This window comes from Castor canadensis, chromosome 18 (assembly GCF_047511655.1).
Source record: "Castor canadensis chromosome 18, mCasCan1.hap1v2, whole genome shotgun sequence".
Classification (NCBI taxonomy): Eukaryota; Metazoa; Chordata; class Mammalia; order Rodentia; family Castoridae; genus Castor; species Castor canadensis.
In genome coordinates, this window is record NC_133403.1 from 46,732,947 (window position 1) to 46,747,411 (window position 14,465).

A 14,465-nucleotide genomic window follows, 5' to 3' on the forward strand; every position below is an offset into this window, starting at 1 on the left:
AACATGGCAAAGCTCAGCAAACCCCACAAAGTACGCGTGCGTGTCCACAGATGAGCACGCCACAGAGGCACACCTCAGTGTGGACAGAGATGGATTGTGGCCATCTTGGCTTTCCTCCAGCTCCAGTGCGTTCAGGTTGAGGTTTTTATCAAGAAAGGCAAAGGAGCTTGGAGTCTGCACAGGACGATGGTTACTTGGCTGTGTGACTGCTCTGCTCTTGGGCTATGAGAAGCTGCACTTGATCCTTAAATGGTTCCAGGAGTTGAGTCCCTTGGTACAGGTGGGGAAACTGAGGCTGGAGAGGATGAGGCCCAGCAAGTTAGTGGGTGGAGGCAGGCTCCAGATACGAGTCTCAAGGAATCTTTGAAAATGCAGTGCCTGCAGTGGCTTCTTCACAAAGACACTCCTGTAGTCGGCAGACAATCCCCCGACTGTCCCCACAGCACCTGCTCCTCACTGCGGGGGGCTCATTGGCACAGGTGGAGCAGAACTGGCTGCAGGTGAAGAGCTCACCTTGTGGCCGTCACCTGATCTGGGGTGGCCAGGAAGAGGGGCCCTGCCACTCTTGGGCCTTGTGCCATTATCAGATACCACCCCCCACACCAAGTCTGGAGCTAACCCTTCCTGAACGTGGGGATCTACAAAACAGGAACAGGCCCCATAGTCTCCCCAGCTGCCCTTCTGTCCACGGCTCCAGGACTGTGGATGAACTCCCTGGGGATACAGGAAAAACCATTTAGGGGCTAATGGAGGCGCTCGAGTGGTGGGGTCTCCAGCCAGCATGGGCCCTTGGGACAGGACAGAAGCATGTTCTGTCTTGCCCCGAGGGGCAGCAGACTGGACCTTTAGACTTTCCGATGTCTGACGTCCACTCTGCAGACAGCTCTCCTGACCGGACTCTCAGGCTTGATTTCTGTCTTGACCTTTATTAAACCTAATGGGTCCATTTCCCCCTAATTGGCTCTAGACGTTCCTCATTAGCAGACGTGAAACTGGCATTTCTATAATCACAGGAGCGGAAATTGGGCCAGAGATCACAGAGTGACTCTAATTGGGCCGAACTGATCAGAAAGGCTGAGTGGGCCACAGTGCTCAGCACGGATCTGCGTGGGAGGAGTGCGGGCGGCAGAGCACAGCCCTATGACTAAGAGGCCATGGGCCACAAGTGGCATCCTGTCCAGGAGCTGGTCAAGGTCTCTGTGACATGGCCACCCTTCCCCTGCACCCTCTCCAGCATGGTCCACGCAGGGCCTCTGCCCTCCATCCACACGCTTCTCTGCTGGCCACGCAGCTTGCCTCGCTCGCTCTCCTCCATGTCTTAGTTTAGATGTAACCCCCCATCCCCTCCAGTCCCCCATCTTTGCTTCGAGATTCCCGCCTTCCCAGGCAAACTTCCCAACCCTTTCTGCTTCTGTCTGGCCACAGCCACAGAGGCCACGTGGTATGTTCTGTGTACCTGTGGGAAGCTCTGTGGGGGAGGCCCTTCCTTGACCTCGCTCTCTGCCAGGCCTGTGGACACGCAGTAAGAATTTGCTCCACAAGCCTGAATGGAGGCTCACGCCTGTAATCCTAGATACTCAAGCGGCAGAGATCAGGAAGATGGTGGTTCAAGGCCAGCCCAGGCAAAAAGTTTGTGAGACTCTATCTTGACCATTAAAAAGCTGGGCCTGGTGTGTACCTGCCATCCCAGGTAGAAGGGAGGCACAAATAGGAGGATCACCGTCCAGCTGGGGCAAAAATGTGAGATCCTATTAGAAAAATAGAGCAAAAGGGCCTGGTAGAGCACCTGCCTAGCAAGCACAAGACCCCGAGTTCAGACCCCAGTGCTGCCAAAAAATAAAAAGGAATTTTCTCAGCAAATGAGTGACTCCCTTGTTTATCCTTCCCCACCCCAGGCTCCACACTCAGCATCATACAGAGGCCTCCTTTTCCCACCTATCTCATCACTTCCAAGCTGTGTGGTGCCAACTGCGCACCATGTGGGCTCCAGGGACATGTGACAAGCCATATTTTAATGAAGGCAGATGGGCAGTAAACCACAAGCAACAGGTGTGCAATGGCAGTGGAGGTGCTTGTGTGAGGCAGAGGCAGCAGGCCCGGTGTGTGTGCTGGGCAGGGTCCAGGAAGGCGTTTGGGCTGAGCCAAAGAGGAGGAGGATGCCCACTGCGGACAGCCCCTTCTAGCCAGGCGTCGGACCACAGTTACTTGCCGTGCTGCCCCTTGCAGGTGGGTGACCCAGTGGCAACCTGGTTCCAAGTGGTTCTGAGACCATGGCCACAAAGCACTTCCTGGGATACTTCCCAGATGCACTGGCTCCTCGGTCCAAGCAGCTCCCCTGGGCAGTGGACCAACCCTGGGCAACCATCACTGACCGCTATGGCTTCCGCATTCCTGTGCAGTCCCCATTCAGAAGGTCTTGTGAGCCATCTCTCATGGACACACAGGGCCTCCCTGGTGTGGGGCTCTCTGTGGGCAGAAAGGACCTTTAATTGAGTCCTGGGGCAACACTGGAGCGTCTTGGGGTTTCTGAGGCTGGGGCACATCTGGTCCCCTTTCCATACCGCACCCCCCCAGGGTGGTCAGAGCCAGATTGGCTATGGAGACCTGGCCCTGCCCCCTGCTGCTGCCCCCACCAGGCCAGTCAGCCAGGCCAGTTTCTGCCCCTCAGGACAGGGCTGGAGTTCAAGGTCAGACAGACCTTTCAAATCTGAGCAAATGTCACCCCTTCCCCAGCATCGATCTCAATCTTGGTGATTGACCGCACCACGTCTCATGAATAAATTAGCTGAGACAGACAAGTCAATCCTGGAGGCAACACAGCCATGTCCAAGCTCCAGGAGGACTGAGTGCTGGCCAGTGGGGGAAGGGAGGGGCGGTTTTATTTCCTTGTACAGAATCCACCCCGTTACACCTGCACAAAGAATCAGAGGAGGCCAGAAGACACCACCCCGTGACCCCTCGCTCCACACAGCACTTCCTCCCTCACCGCCATCCGCAGCCTCCTCCCTGCCCAAGCTGCAGCGGCCTGGGTCTCTGCCCACTGTGGCCGTGTGGCCATCTCTGCTCATCCTTTGTGTGACCACTAGCAGCCTTGACTTTCCCTCCATGGGCTCTGCTGACCTCTCCTGCACTTCTGCCCCTCGCACCTGCAGTCCTGTATAACCTGACGGGAGCCCATGTGTATCGAGGGCCTGAGGCTGCTGCTGTCGTGTCCTGGTCTGTCCCTGTCCACCTGCTCACACTGCCCCCAGATCTTCATCTGTAGGAGAAGCCCAGGGCACTGGGTGGTGGTGGGAAGGGGGTGGGGGATAAATGGTGGAGGTCCTTCCCCTCTCAGGATGATACTGTACAAAGGACACTTCTGCATGGACCAGGGCCTTCAGCCACCAGTGTCCTGGCAGCAGGACCTGACACAACCTCGTTGTGCAGTGTGGAAAGCAGCCTAGGACAACGTGTGGCCTTGGACAAGTCACTCACCCTGTCTGCCTTGCTCCCTCCTGTGAGTGGATATTGTGACTCCTTCCAGGGCCCTGGGAAGGCTCGGAAGATGACACAGACCCCAGCTTCTCTCATCTGCGAGGGTGTCACTGTGGCTTTAAGTCCACTTGAATACTAACTGAACACTGAGAGAAAATTTCACATCACTGCCTTAGGTGAAAACCACTCTCTCTCACCAAAAATGAACGGTAATCATGAAAATAAACAGAAGATCTATTTGGAGACCCAGATAGCCAGTGGTCTGTCCTCCACTGAACAGGGCGGCCATGGAGCACTAAGTGTCGAGAAGCTGGCCTGAGGTGTCCACTGGAAATAACCAGAAGGGTAAAAGGGGCTGCAGTGTGGGGTGACGATGGGTAAGTCCTACACTTGACATGGGGCAGGAGGGTCACAGGGTCCCATTTGTCACTGCCTGAGCTGTGCATGGCTGAGGAACAGAACAGATGAAAGACAAAGAGACAGAGACAGAGAGACAGACACAGAAAGACACAGAAACGGAGAGGCAAAGACAGAGAGAGATAGACACAGAGAGAAATGGAGACAGAGAGACAGAGATACAGAGTGAGCCAGAGATAGAGTCAGAGAGAGACAGAGAGATAGAGAGATGGAGAGACAGTGACAGAGACAGACAGAATCAGAGAGACAGAAAGACAGAAAGGAAATTATTTCCTGCAGGGGCTTAGTGTGGCCTTGTGCCCTGCCCAGGCACCCACCTGTACCCCACACTGTGTCCCACACGCTGGCTGCTGTCTGGTGTCTGCACAGAGCGAGCTCTGCAGCTGTGTCTTCTGCCCCCAGGAGTATGGATTGGCATTTGGCTCCTCACTGTCTGTCCACGTGTGCCATGGTCTCTGACCTGTCCTCGTGTTCCTCTCTCACAGGACACTTGTGTCCTGCTCCCCTATCCTCTGCTTCCTGCTCTCAACAGCCTTCTGTCCTGGAGCCCTCCGGTCTGGGTGTCCAGGCCCACCCTCCTTCCTTCCCCATCCCGGCTCAGGTCCAGGAAGCCTCTGCCCAGCTTTCCCAGAGGGAGTTTCGAAGCACTGCTTGGGCCCCTGCTGTGGAAGCTGCTCTGTGATCTGAAACAGGACACAAGGCAGTGAGCGGCCACCAGCATGGACAGGCTAAAAGCCAGTGGGAGCTGAGGCGGCCAGAGGTCAGCAGACACAGGAGTGGCTTCCACAGGCAAGGCAGGAGCTGAGCCAGACGCCTGCAGACAGGAGCTGCTGCAGGACGGACGTCCCGGCTCTCCCACCCCAACCCCGCAGGCCCCATGGGCCTCTCCTGTCCAGACAGCCACACAGGAGGCTGCGGTCAGCTCCTGGTCACTACGAAGCACGGGGTTCACAGCCTGGAGAGGCAGGGAGGATCAGGAATGATTCCAGGCAGTGCTGCTGTCTCTCTGCCCATGCTGTTAACTGCAGAAACCCTTGGTTGTCTGGTAATTTACAGAGCGGCGCCCCGTGGGGACTCATCACAGAGGCCTTCCTAAATCATTGCTGTTTAATATTAAACAGATGTTGTGAGAACAATCACTTTAGGGACAGTTGCCCAGATAAATCCCTACTACTTTAAGACAGGGCTGCCCAGTGGGCAGTCGTCCTGAAGGACAGAGGAGCCTGGGGCACACAGGTGCCTTCCTGGGGTTGCCCGTCACTCTGGTCTCCCTCCCCATGGCCCCAGTCAGCCTCTCAGCTCCCATGCTTACCACTCTGGCCTGCAGTGTCCTGGACTCTGGGGACCCTGTGGGAAGATTGCTTCCCTAGGGAGAGTTGCTTCTCTCAAGGGCCCTCTGGGCTCCAGCCTTGGTCTGTTAACAACGGAAAACCAGAACCCAGGAGCCTCTAGACGGAGTAAGGAGGTCACACACCTGGACAGGGGACACTGGTCCCACCCGGAGTTGGGGCCACCCTCCTATTTCCCCCTTCTTCAAACATCTCCTCAGACATCCTCCTCCGTCAAAAGTAACCCTTCTGACTCCAGCTGCTGCTCAGTGGAGCCCCGAGTGTGCGCTTCTGTTCACTGACTGACCATTGGCCTGGCCGAGCTCCTGGTTCATCACGTGCAGAAAGGTCTCCTGCCCTGATTCCACCCTGCTCACCTTCCAGCCAGGAAGTGTGGGATTCCCCATAAGCACAGCCTGCCTCCTGCAGCCTCTGTCTCAGGAGGAGCACCGGAAATCCCCATTACCTACTGGGCACTGCCGTTATTAACGAGTGTTTACTTCCCTGCAGGACTTGTGCTGGCACCCTCATGTCCACAGTGACCACAGTGGCTATTCTGCCCTGGAGGACAGGACCCCTCTCCTGGGCAGGAGGACTAGAACCATCCAGTCCTCAGCAAAAAGGGGCTCACTTCTCTCTCGTGCACCTCAGGCTTGGCCAGGCTCTGGAAGGCCCCGGGACACCACCTCTGTCTCCCCTGTCTTCCCCCAGGCAGTGACCCTAGGGGACAGCTCTTCTCCTTGTCCCCCTCCCCCCCTTCCATCCTGATAGAGCCAAGGGCCTAGACACAACCATGTCCTGTGCAAGCCCTGGCTCTGGAGGTTCAGTCTGTGCTGCGTTAGGGGGACAGAGTGGAGTCACCCCAGGAGGCTGGGCTTTCCCTCCTTCCTTTCCTCTCTCCCTCCTGCCCTCCTTCCTTTTTTCCTTCCCATTCATTTTTTGAGAAAGAGTCTCACTCTGTAGCCCAGGCTGACCTCAAACTCTCAATCCTCCTGCCTCCACCCTGGGATTACAGTTGTGGTCGCCACGCCTGGCCTCAGTTCTTTCTTTCTGAGATGAGCACTTCTCTCCCACATCATGGCAGCCTTCCTCCTATTCTTCATCCCACTTGTGTATGGCTCCTGGCTAGAACCCTGACTCTCAGACATTATCCCCAGCAGGAGCCGCCTGGGTGTCCCTCACCCTGCTCCTCCCTTGCTTCCTGCCCCATGGAGGCACCAGCCTGCCTAGCAGCCTAGGAAAAACTTTCCCTTCATTCACCATCCTCACCCCTGGCTGACTTTGCACCCTGAGTATTTCTCCAGAGTTGTCACAGAGGACAAACTGACAGGTTCAATGAAAGCACAGGGATGTAAGGAGTCAGCACAGGGGCCATGGGGACAGTGCAGCCTCACAGACTAGCAGTGGGGATTCTTGACACCTCAGGCTGGCAATGGAGGGGAGGGGGTTTGCATTCAGAGACCGGACAGCGTCCAGCACGGAGGTAGACTGCAGATTGGCCTTGAGAAGGTGGCTGGCAGCCAGGAAGGCAGGTGACAATCATGCCACAACCCAGGTGGGCAGGGCTCAGGCTACCCAACTTAGCCAAAAGCAAGTGGCCAGTGCTGGTGCGTGTCCAGGGATAAAGTCCACAGAAACAACGGGCAGCCTCACAAGGCTGTGCTCCTGTGACCCTCCCAGGGTCCCTGCCCCAGCAGTCTGCAGAAAAGGGTTAGCAGGAAGGGCAGGCCTGAGCCCTCACAGCCTGGGATGCCCACGGCCACCCTGTTCCATTCAGCTGCTGTGCTGGCCACAGTCTGTCCCCTGCCCTGGAAGATCTCAGTGACTCTGTACCCACATTGTTGCCCAGAGTCAGGTCTCGGACTCTGCCCTGTAGCTCCACTGGGTCTAGTTAGCAGAAGCTGGCTGGCTCAGCCGGCTTGGCTTGGGGGACTCTGGGGTGCATCTCCTGGGTCCTGCCTTGACACCCCCCAGGACCACAGCTCTGCTGAGCACCTGGGCCTCAGGGCTCCCTTTCTCCCTGAGCGCCTACAATACTGCTTTTGTCCCTCGTCCCTCAGACCTCAGGGGTGACAGGCCGACAGGCCATGTGGCTGGTCCCAGGTTTCACCCTCCCAGCAGCCTCTCTTCCTCCATCTCTGTGGTGAGGTCTGTAGCCTTGAGATGGGACCATCCTTGGGCTCTGAGCCCAAGGATGCCAGGTCTCCTGAGCTGGACATTTTAGCACCCAGGAGGTGTGTTGGGGGAAGATGGGCCACTATAGGAAGCTGTGTGTCAGTCACAACAGGGAAAGACAGCTGACATTTTAAAATCCATGAGGTTAACCTTGCTTTTTTGTCTTTATTTTTTAATTGTACTGGGATTTGAACTAAGGCCTCACGCTTGCTAGGCACTACCTCTTGAGCCACACCTCCAGCCCTTTTTGCTTTTAACTATTTTTTGAATAAGGTTTCACATTTTTGCCTGGGGATTAGCCTCAAACCTGGATCCCAAGTAGCTGGGACCACAGGTGCACGCAGCTACGTCTGGCTTATTGATTGAGATGGGGGTCTCACTAACATTTTGGCCAGGCTAGCCTCAAACTGATATCCTCCTGACCTCTGCCTTCCGAGTAGCTGGGATTACAGGCAGGAGCCACCGTGTATGGACCTCTTGATTCTCTGCTTTTAAAATGTGTAATCAGAATGATTCTGGGTTTGTGACTTAAAATTGGACCATGCAGGAGAATTTAATGCATCTTCGAACAGTCCCCAAATGCTTGAGATTTGTTTTAAGTTCAATTTGTTAGACGGACTAGTGTTTTTTGGGCACTTGGGGAAATTTCTGATGTTATCAGGCATTTAAAGTGCTTAAAAAAGGAAGGAAGAAATGTTACCTTTGTGTCACTTTTGAAAGATTCACAGGACTTAATTAACTAAAGGCACAAATGACTTGGTTGTGCAATGGCTCTGGGTTAATCTGTCCTCCTGAGTTAAGCAAACCTTAATCGAAGACAAAGATGAGGTGCCTGCTCTTATTTGATTGCATTTGTATCTGTAATAATGCGATCTTTAAATTTAACTTAGAGGCTTAAGTAGGTTTTGAGAGTTGTGACTTTAATAAACTGTTGATAAAAATTTAAAACCTATCTTAATCTTTTCTGTGAAAAGCACCACAGGAAACTAAATGAAACACCTCCAAAGCCCCCTGCAAAATGACGAGGTGCAAGGCCCAACCAAAGCTCACATCCCCACCAGGCCAGGCTCACGGCCACCACCAGCTGGCCCCGGGCACTTCCTTACCACTCACTTGGCGGGGCCCCAGCCGAAGGCGCTCTGGGCCAATAGCCCAGGCACCATGGCCCAGGAGAACATGGTTCAGCCAGGGACTGAGGGGAGGTCTGTGTGTCCCAGTGTCCCAGGCCACGCCAGTGGACACCCAGACCGCCGGGGGGAAGAGGGACAACTCTGGGAAAGTCCTCGCTGCTGGCTCTGCTCTGAGTGTCTTCCCCTGGGCCAGGCCTGTCGTTTCTACAGGAACTTCAGTTACCTCGGGGCCAGAGTGGAGACAGAGACCAGTCTCTTGCCTCCTCCATCCCCAGAATCCTTTGAGGGTGCTACTACTCCCTGCTTTCCTGTGACAAAGTGACATCCACAGTGTGGACTGAACAGTGTCCCTAAAGGTTCCGACCCTAGGACCTCAGGGTGCACCCTGTTGGAAGACAGGGTTCTACAGTTAGACAAAGGCCACTTAGGGGCCCCTGTCCACCACGATTGGTGTCCTGATGACAGAGGAAATGTGGACACAGAGCCACGCACAGAGAGAAGACGACGTGGGGGATGGTGGCCAAGTGACCCCAGGGATGAACACACAACCCAAGGGGCAGAGAAGCGTGGAAGCTGAGAGAGGCAGAGAGGACCCCCCGGACCTCAAACTCTCAGCCTCCACAGTCGAGAGAGAAACCCTGTTGCCTTCAGCCCGGGCCTTGGCCCACATGTGGCACCTGCAAGACACAGCCTCATTACAGAGCAGCCGCTCCTGATTAGAGACTGACCGACTGGTTGGGCAGAGGCTGAGCCTGGATGAGGTGGAGTCACAGGAAACGCACACGACATCAACGTGCAGAACTGGGCAAGGTGAGGACTTGACACCACGAGCTGGTCCCACCATGCCTGGCACCAAAGCCTGGACCACGGCCCCCTGGAAGAAGTCCAGTCCCCAACATGGCCACAAGAGGTTCTGCAGCCCAGTACAGGCCTGCTATACCCCATGGCCTCAATCCAACCCCGAGCCATGCTGGTGGAGAACAGAGCCCAGAATACCGGCCTAGGTGGAGCCGGACCTCTGAATCCAATTTTATTTTGGATTTTATTTCTTTTCAGGATAAGAAGGTGCATTGTTTTTCCTCTACAAAATTCTCAGACTGCTCCAGGTGTAGCCATTGCTATGAACATGGAGTCCCACCAGTGGGAGGTGAGGCTGACAGAGCCTCCTTGTGAGAGCCAGTGGCAGAGGATCCTGGCTCCTCAGGGAGCCTCAGCCAGGGTGACCTTCCCGGTGCTCTCAGCTCTGCAGGGCCTGGGGCTTGGTGGGCTGCACCGCCTCCCACCTGCCATGTCTGGCATCTCCCTGCCCTCATGGTGGCACCTCCACCCTTCCCAACACTTTGACCCTCATGCCCAGCCCTCCACCAGCCTCCTTCAGAATCACTCAAGGGTCTGGGATCTGGTTCTGCTTGCCGTCTCCATCCCCCTCCTGTAATTCTCCCTGCTGGGTCCTTGTCCCCACAGTGTGTCCTCTTCCACCCCTGGGGCCAAAGGCTCCTTTAAGAAGCAGGGCCTCAGCTCAGAGCCTCCCTCTCCTTCCCACTTAGAACAGTGGCCACAAGCCCCAGAGCTCTGTCCCTCCACCCTACTGGCCACTGCCACACTAGCTTCTGGCCCACCTGCCCTGGGGCCTTCACACCTGCCTGTAACACCACCTCTCCACTGATATCAGTGAGGTTCCATGGAGTCGACCAACACACAACTGTACATGGCAGCCCCAAATGCTGAGACAGGGACAGGACACAGCACTGAAGGATAGGCCAGGCACAGTGTTCGAGACACAGCTCCCTGGATCAAAGTCCAGGCTCCTCCATGGCTCTCAAGGGCTTTCCATAGATGGTCCCTTCTCAGGCAGGCCTCCCACCCATCTCCTCCCTGCTTTGCTTTCTGGCCCCTGGAAGCTGGGCCGTGGGAAGGCAGATCCACCTCTCCTGGTCCCTCTGTGGCCGCAGGGCCTGGCCATGGGGTCTGGCCACTGGGTACTCTACAGGGGAGATGGCAAACAAATGGTTCCAGGACCCCCAGCTCCTGGCTGGAGACAGCCGTGAGGATCCCAGGCCAGGGCCACATCCACATTTGCCTTAAGGGAACCGCACAAGGGCTGGCCAGGCTCTGAGCCTCGACTGGCACCATTCCTTGTGGCTGGCTGCTCCCCTGTGTCCCTCCGCGGGCACCCCACCTTCTACGTCCACTTGAGATGGACAGAGCAGCATGCAGAGGGTACAAGGACGGATTTCCTCCCCAAGTGGCCACATGGGTTGAGGACCGAGGACCCAGCAACTCCACCAGACCTCCAACCAACGAGGCAGAAACGACATCTTGAAAATAAGGGAGAGTAGGGAACTCTGGTCCCTGTTGCCGTGCTAGAGGTTTCTAGGATCCCACTGGGCTGTCATCTCTACTGACACAGCTCGAGAGCTGGAGGGTCCCACACCCAGCAGGCTCCCCTCCAAGAATGAGCCATGCCTGGCTCATCGTCCCCAGGGGTCCAGGCCCCACTCACCCTCATCCCCAGTTCGATGTTCTCTGCACCATACACCTCCATGCCCGGGTCCAGCAGGCCGATGTCCCCAAAGTATCCCCGGTCCACCACGAAGGAGCAGCCAATCATGGCGGGCGTCCTGGGGAGGCAGAGTCAGTGGCGTGAGGAAGTCCCCAGGGTGTGGCCCTGAGTCCCATCTGCTGGGTGCTCCATGCAGGCCAGGCCAGCAGCCCAGAGAGTTCTGGGGGGCCCCAGCCTCTCTGTACCCTCTCACTGCATCTCTGTCCCCACCCTGTGCTTGGGAAGCTGTTTCTCCTCGTGCCCCCCAGAGCCTGGCAGACCCAGCACAGACCAGGTTCCCAAAGCTCATTGTATGACTTCAACAGGTGACACAAACCAGGGCAGGGAGCAGAAGGAAGAATTTATCCGGGGAGCTGTGCAGCTGCTTTGAACACCGTTCCCATGCCTGAGTTCCTTGTCACCTCCTGCTTCAGTGTCCTGTCCTGTCTGCCTCGGCCTTTGGGCCCGCAGGAGGCAGCTGTGCAGGCTGTGCACTGCTCAACCCCACAGAATCTCACAGTAGTCAGCATGACACACCGTGAGTTGTGGAGTGCACACCTGTGTGGTTTTATTACCTCATCACGATGCTATTTACAGCTACATATTTTTATCTTTGCCTTTTTTTTTTTTTTGGTGGGACTGGGGTTTGAACTCAGGGCTTCACGCTTGCAGAGCAGGTGGTCTACCACTGGAGCCACACCTCCAGTCCCACATCCACAGATGTGAAATCACGAGTGGATGCGTGAGTTGAGTTTTTCCTAATGGACACCAAAAACCTATCCCTGGAGAGCAGGGGTGGGGGTGATGACCCAAGCAGGACCCAGCGTGGCTGCAGAGCAAGTGGGTGGTGACACGCTGGTGACATGGCACACTGAGGGTCAGCGGGCGCCTGGTCAGGAGGAGTGAAAAAGAGAGGAGGCGGAAAAGACTCCATCCAGCAGGAGGCGGGTGGAGTCCACTCGCGGGGAAAAAGGGCACCTCCTCAGCTCTGCTTTTGTTTTTAGGAATCGCAAACAAACCAGGAAAATGTCACAGATGTGACGGTGTCCTCTGAACAAGGTCACCCAGTGTTATGTACCCTTGACACCCTCCCCCCCATTTTCAAGCAGCATTTGGGGTCTCGTTTTATGTCTACGGGTAACGCACTTCATCCTCTTTACCCTGAGTACCCTCCCCTGTGCTCTGCCCAACTGCTTCTCCCCTTGACTGTCCCCCCTTTGGCAATCAAATCCTGTTGCTATTTTTATTGTTTTAGACCTAGGTTCCACAGATGAGTGAAAATAGACGATGCTTGGCTATTTGAGCTTGGCTTATTTCACTCAATATGTTGATCTCCAGTTCTCATTTTCCTGCAGATAACAGAGTTTCATTCTTCTTTATGGCTGAGTAATGCTCCCTTGTGCATATCGACCACATTTTCTTTATCCATTCATTGATTGTTGGGCACTTAGGCTGATTCCACCCCTCGGCTATGGGGACAGTGCTGTGATACACATGGGTGTGCAGGTGTCCCGCCTGTGTGTTGATTTACACTCCTTCAGATCTGTGCCCAGGAGTAATACAGCACAGTCGTAAGGTAGTTCTGTTTTTAGTTTTGTGAGGACTGTCCATACAGATCGCCTTAGTCCAGCCACTAGTCCCTAGTCCAGCCAACAGTGTATAAGGGTCCTCCACCGCCCCTTCCCCCAAATCCTCCCCTGACCCTGACTGGGGCGAGGTGGAATTTTAATGTAGTTTTGATTCGCATTTGCATTTCCTTTTTCTTCCTTTCTTTTTCTTTTTTTTGATACTGAGGTTTGAAACTCAGGACCTACACCTTGAGCCACTCCCCTAGTTCTTTTTTGAGATGGTTTTTTTCAAGATAGGGTCTTGAGAACTCTTTGCCTGGGCTAGCTTTGAACCTCTGTCCTCCTGATCTCTGTCACCCGAGTAGCTAGGATTACAGGCGTGAGCACCACACCCAGCTCGTACTTCTTGGTGAAAGACTTTGCTTCATCACGAAGATGACTTCTCCTGGCCTCAGAGCTTGTTTCTCCCAGGCCTTGACCCAGAGGACCGAGACTGCTCTGTCCCCAACATCTCACCTCCCGCTCCGAGTCTTTCTCCAATAAAAACACGGCAAGAACTCCATCGTGGTCATAATTTAAAAGAAGTACCTCTTCCCTCCATGAGCGAGAAGCGAAATAAACCCCGTCCACTGTCCAAGAATAACAGGGCATTAAAACCCAATTATCCTTTTATTTGTGGAATGATTCCATTTGCTCCTGTCATTAGTTTAGCCTCAAAGCTAACGCTAACCAAAATTTAGTGCCATCTTTGACTTTTTTTTGTTGGTGGCATTGGGGTTTGAACTCAGGGCCTCGCGATTGCTAGGCAGGCGTTCTACCACCTAAGCCACTCCACCAGCCGTCTTTGACTTTTGATCATGTGCACTCAATGGTTAGGTGAGTCCAACGAGCAGCAGGTTCGTCTCTCGCTTTCTCCACGGCCACACTAATCCTGATGAATGGGATGTCCATATCCCTGCCCGCCAAACCTGTTATAACTGGTAGTGATTTTTTTATGATTGCTCAGTTCCAAAATAAACTTAAATAAACTCATAAGGAATTTATTTGCATGAGAAATTCTTGCTGTGATTACAGAAAACAGCAGAGCTAAAGGATGCCCATGCTGAGTGGTTCTCAGGTTTGGGGGTGCCCTGACTATTATGGGGATCATCCCTACTTGTGGGCTGTCCTACAACCTTCAGGGAGATAGCAGGACACGGAAGTGATCCCCCAGGTCCTGGCTGGAGCACTGCTTGTTCCAAAGCCATGATCTCCTCCTTCTGGCTCCTGTCTTCTGGGCCTTTAGGTCCACCCAGACCCTGTGTTAAGGTTAAACGTGGAATCGAGACACCTGCCCAGAGTAGGAGAGGGGATAAAGAAATAGTGGTCTGTCCACACAATGGAGTACTATACAGGCACAAAGAAATGATATGACGTGTGTCTTCTGTCCCAAGGGCATGGCACAGTGGAGGTGATGTCTGAGATGGCTCCTTGTGGAAGTCTTTGGGTGAACACAGTTTTCGCTTATCTTTGCTAAGGCTCCCGAGAGTTGAATGTCTGGGTTCAGGGAGCTTTTGTACATTTTTAAAAGGCCCCACCTGTTCTCCAAGCTGTTCCCCATTTATCAGGCTCCCAGCAGCGCTTGCTCTTGTCAGCTTTCGTTTTCCCTCTGGTTGTGGGCAGGTTGCCATGCCCACTGGGTTCTCAGTTTGCATTTCTCCAGCATCTTTCCATGGGACCAGCCACGTGCTCTCTGTTTTCTCTGGTGTAGGATCTGCGAGGTGCTTCCTCGTGGTTGTAGGATTCTGGCACAGGTGCTAATGGCTCTGCAGGTGCCACTGGGTAAGGG

At 54.7% G+C, this 14,465-nt stretch overlaps 1 protein-coding gene across 1 annotated transcript in view; it reads right to left on the bottom strand.

Moving 5' to 3' along the window:
* The window catches only part of Galnt9 (polypeptide N-acetylgalactosaminyltransferase 9), an 89,898-nt gene that overhangs the window by 18,360 nt on the left and 57,073 nt on the right, over positions 1-14,465 (bottom strand). The window contains exon 6 of the mRNA XM_074060708.1: positions 11,031-11,148. Coding sequence (XP_073916809.1) covers positions 11,031-11,148 — 118 coding nt within the window. The remainder of the gene's footprint in view (positions 1-11,030; positions 11,149-14,465) is intronic.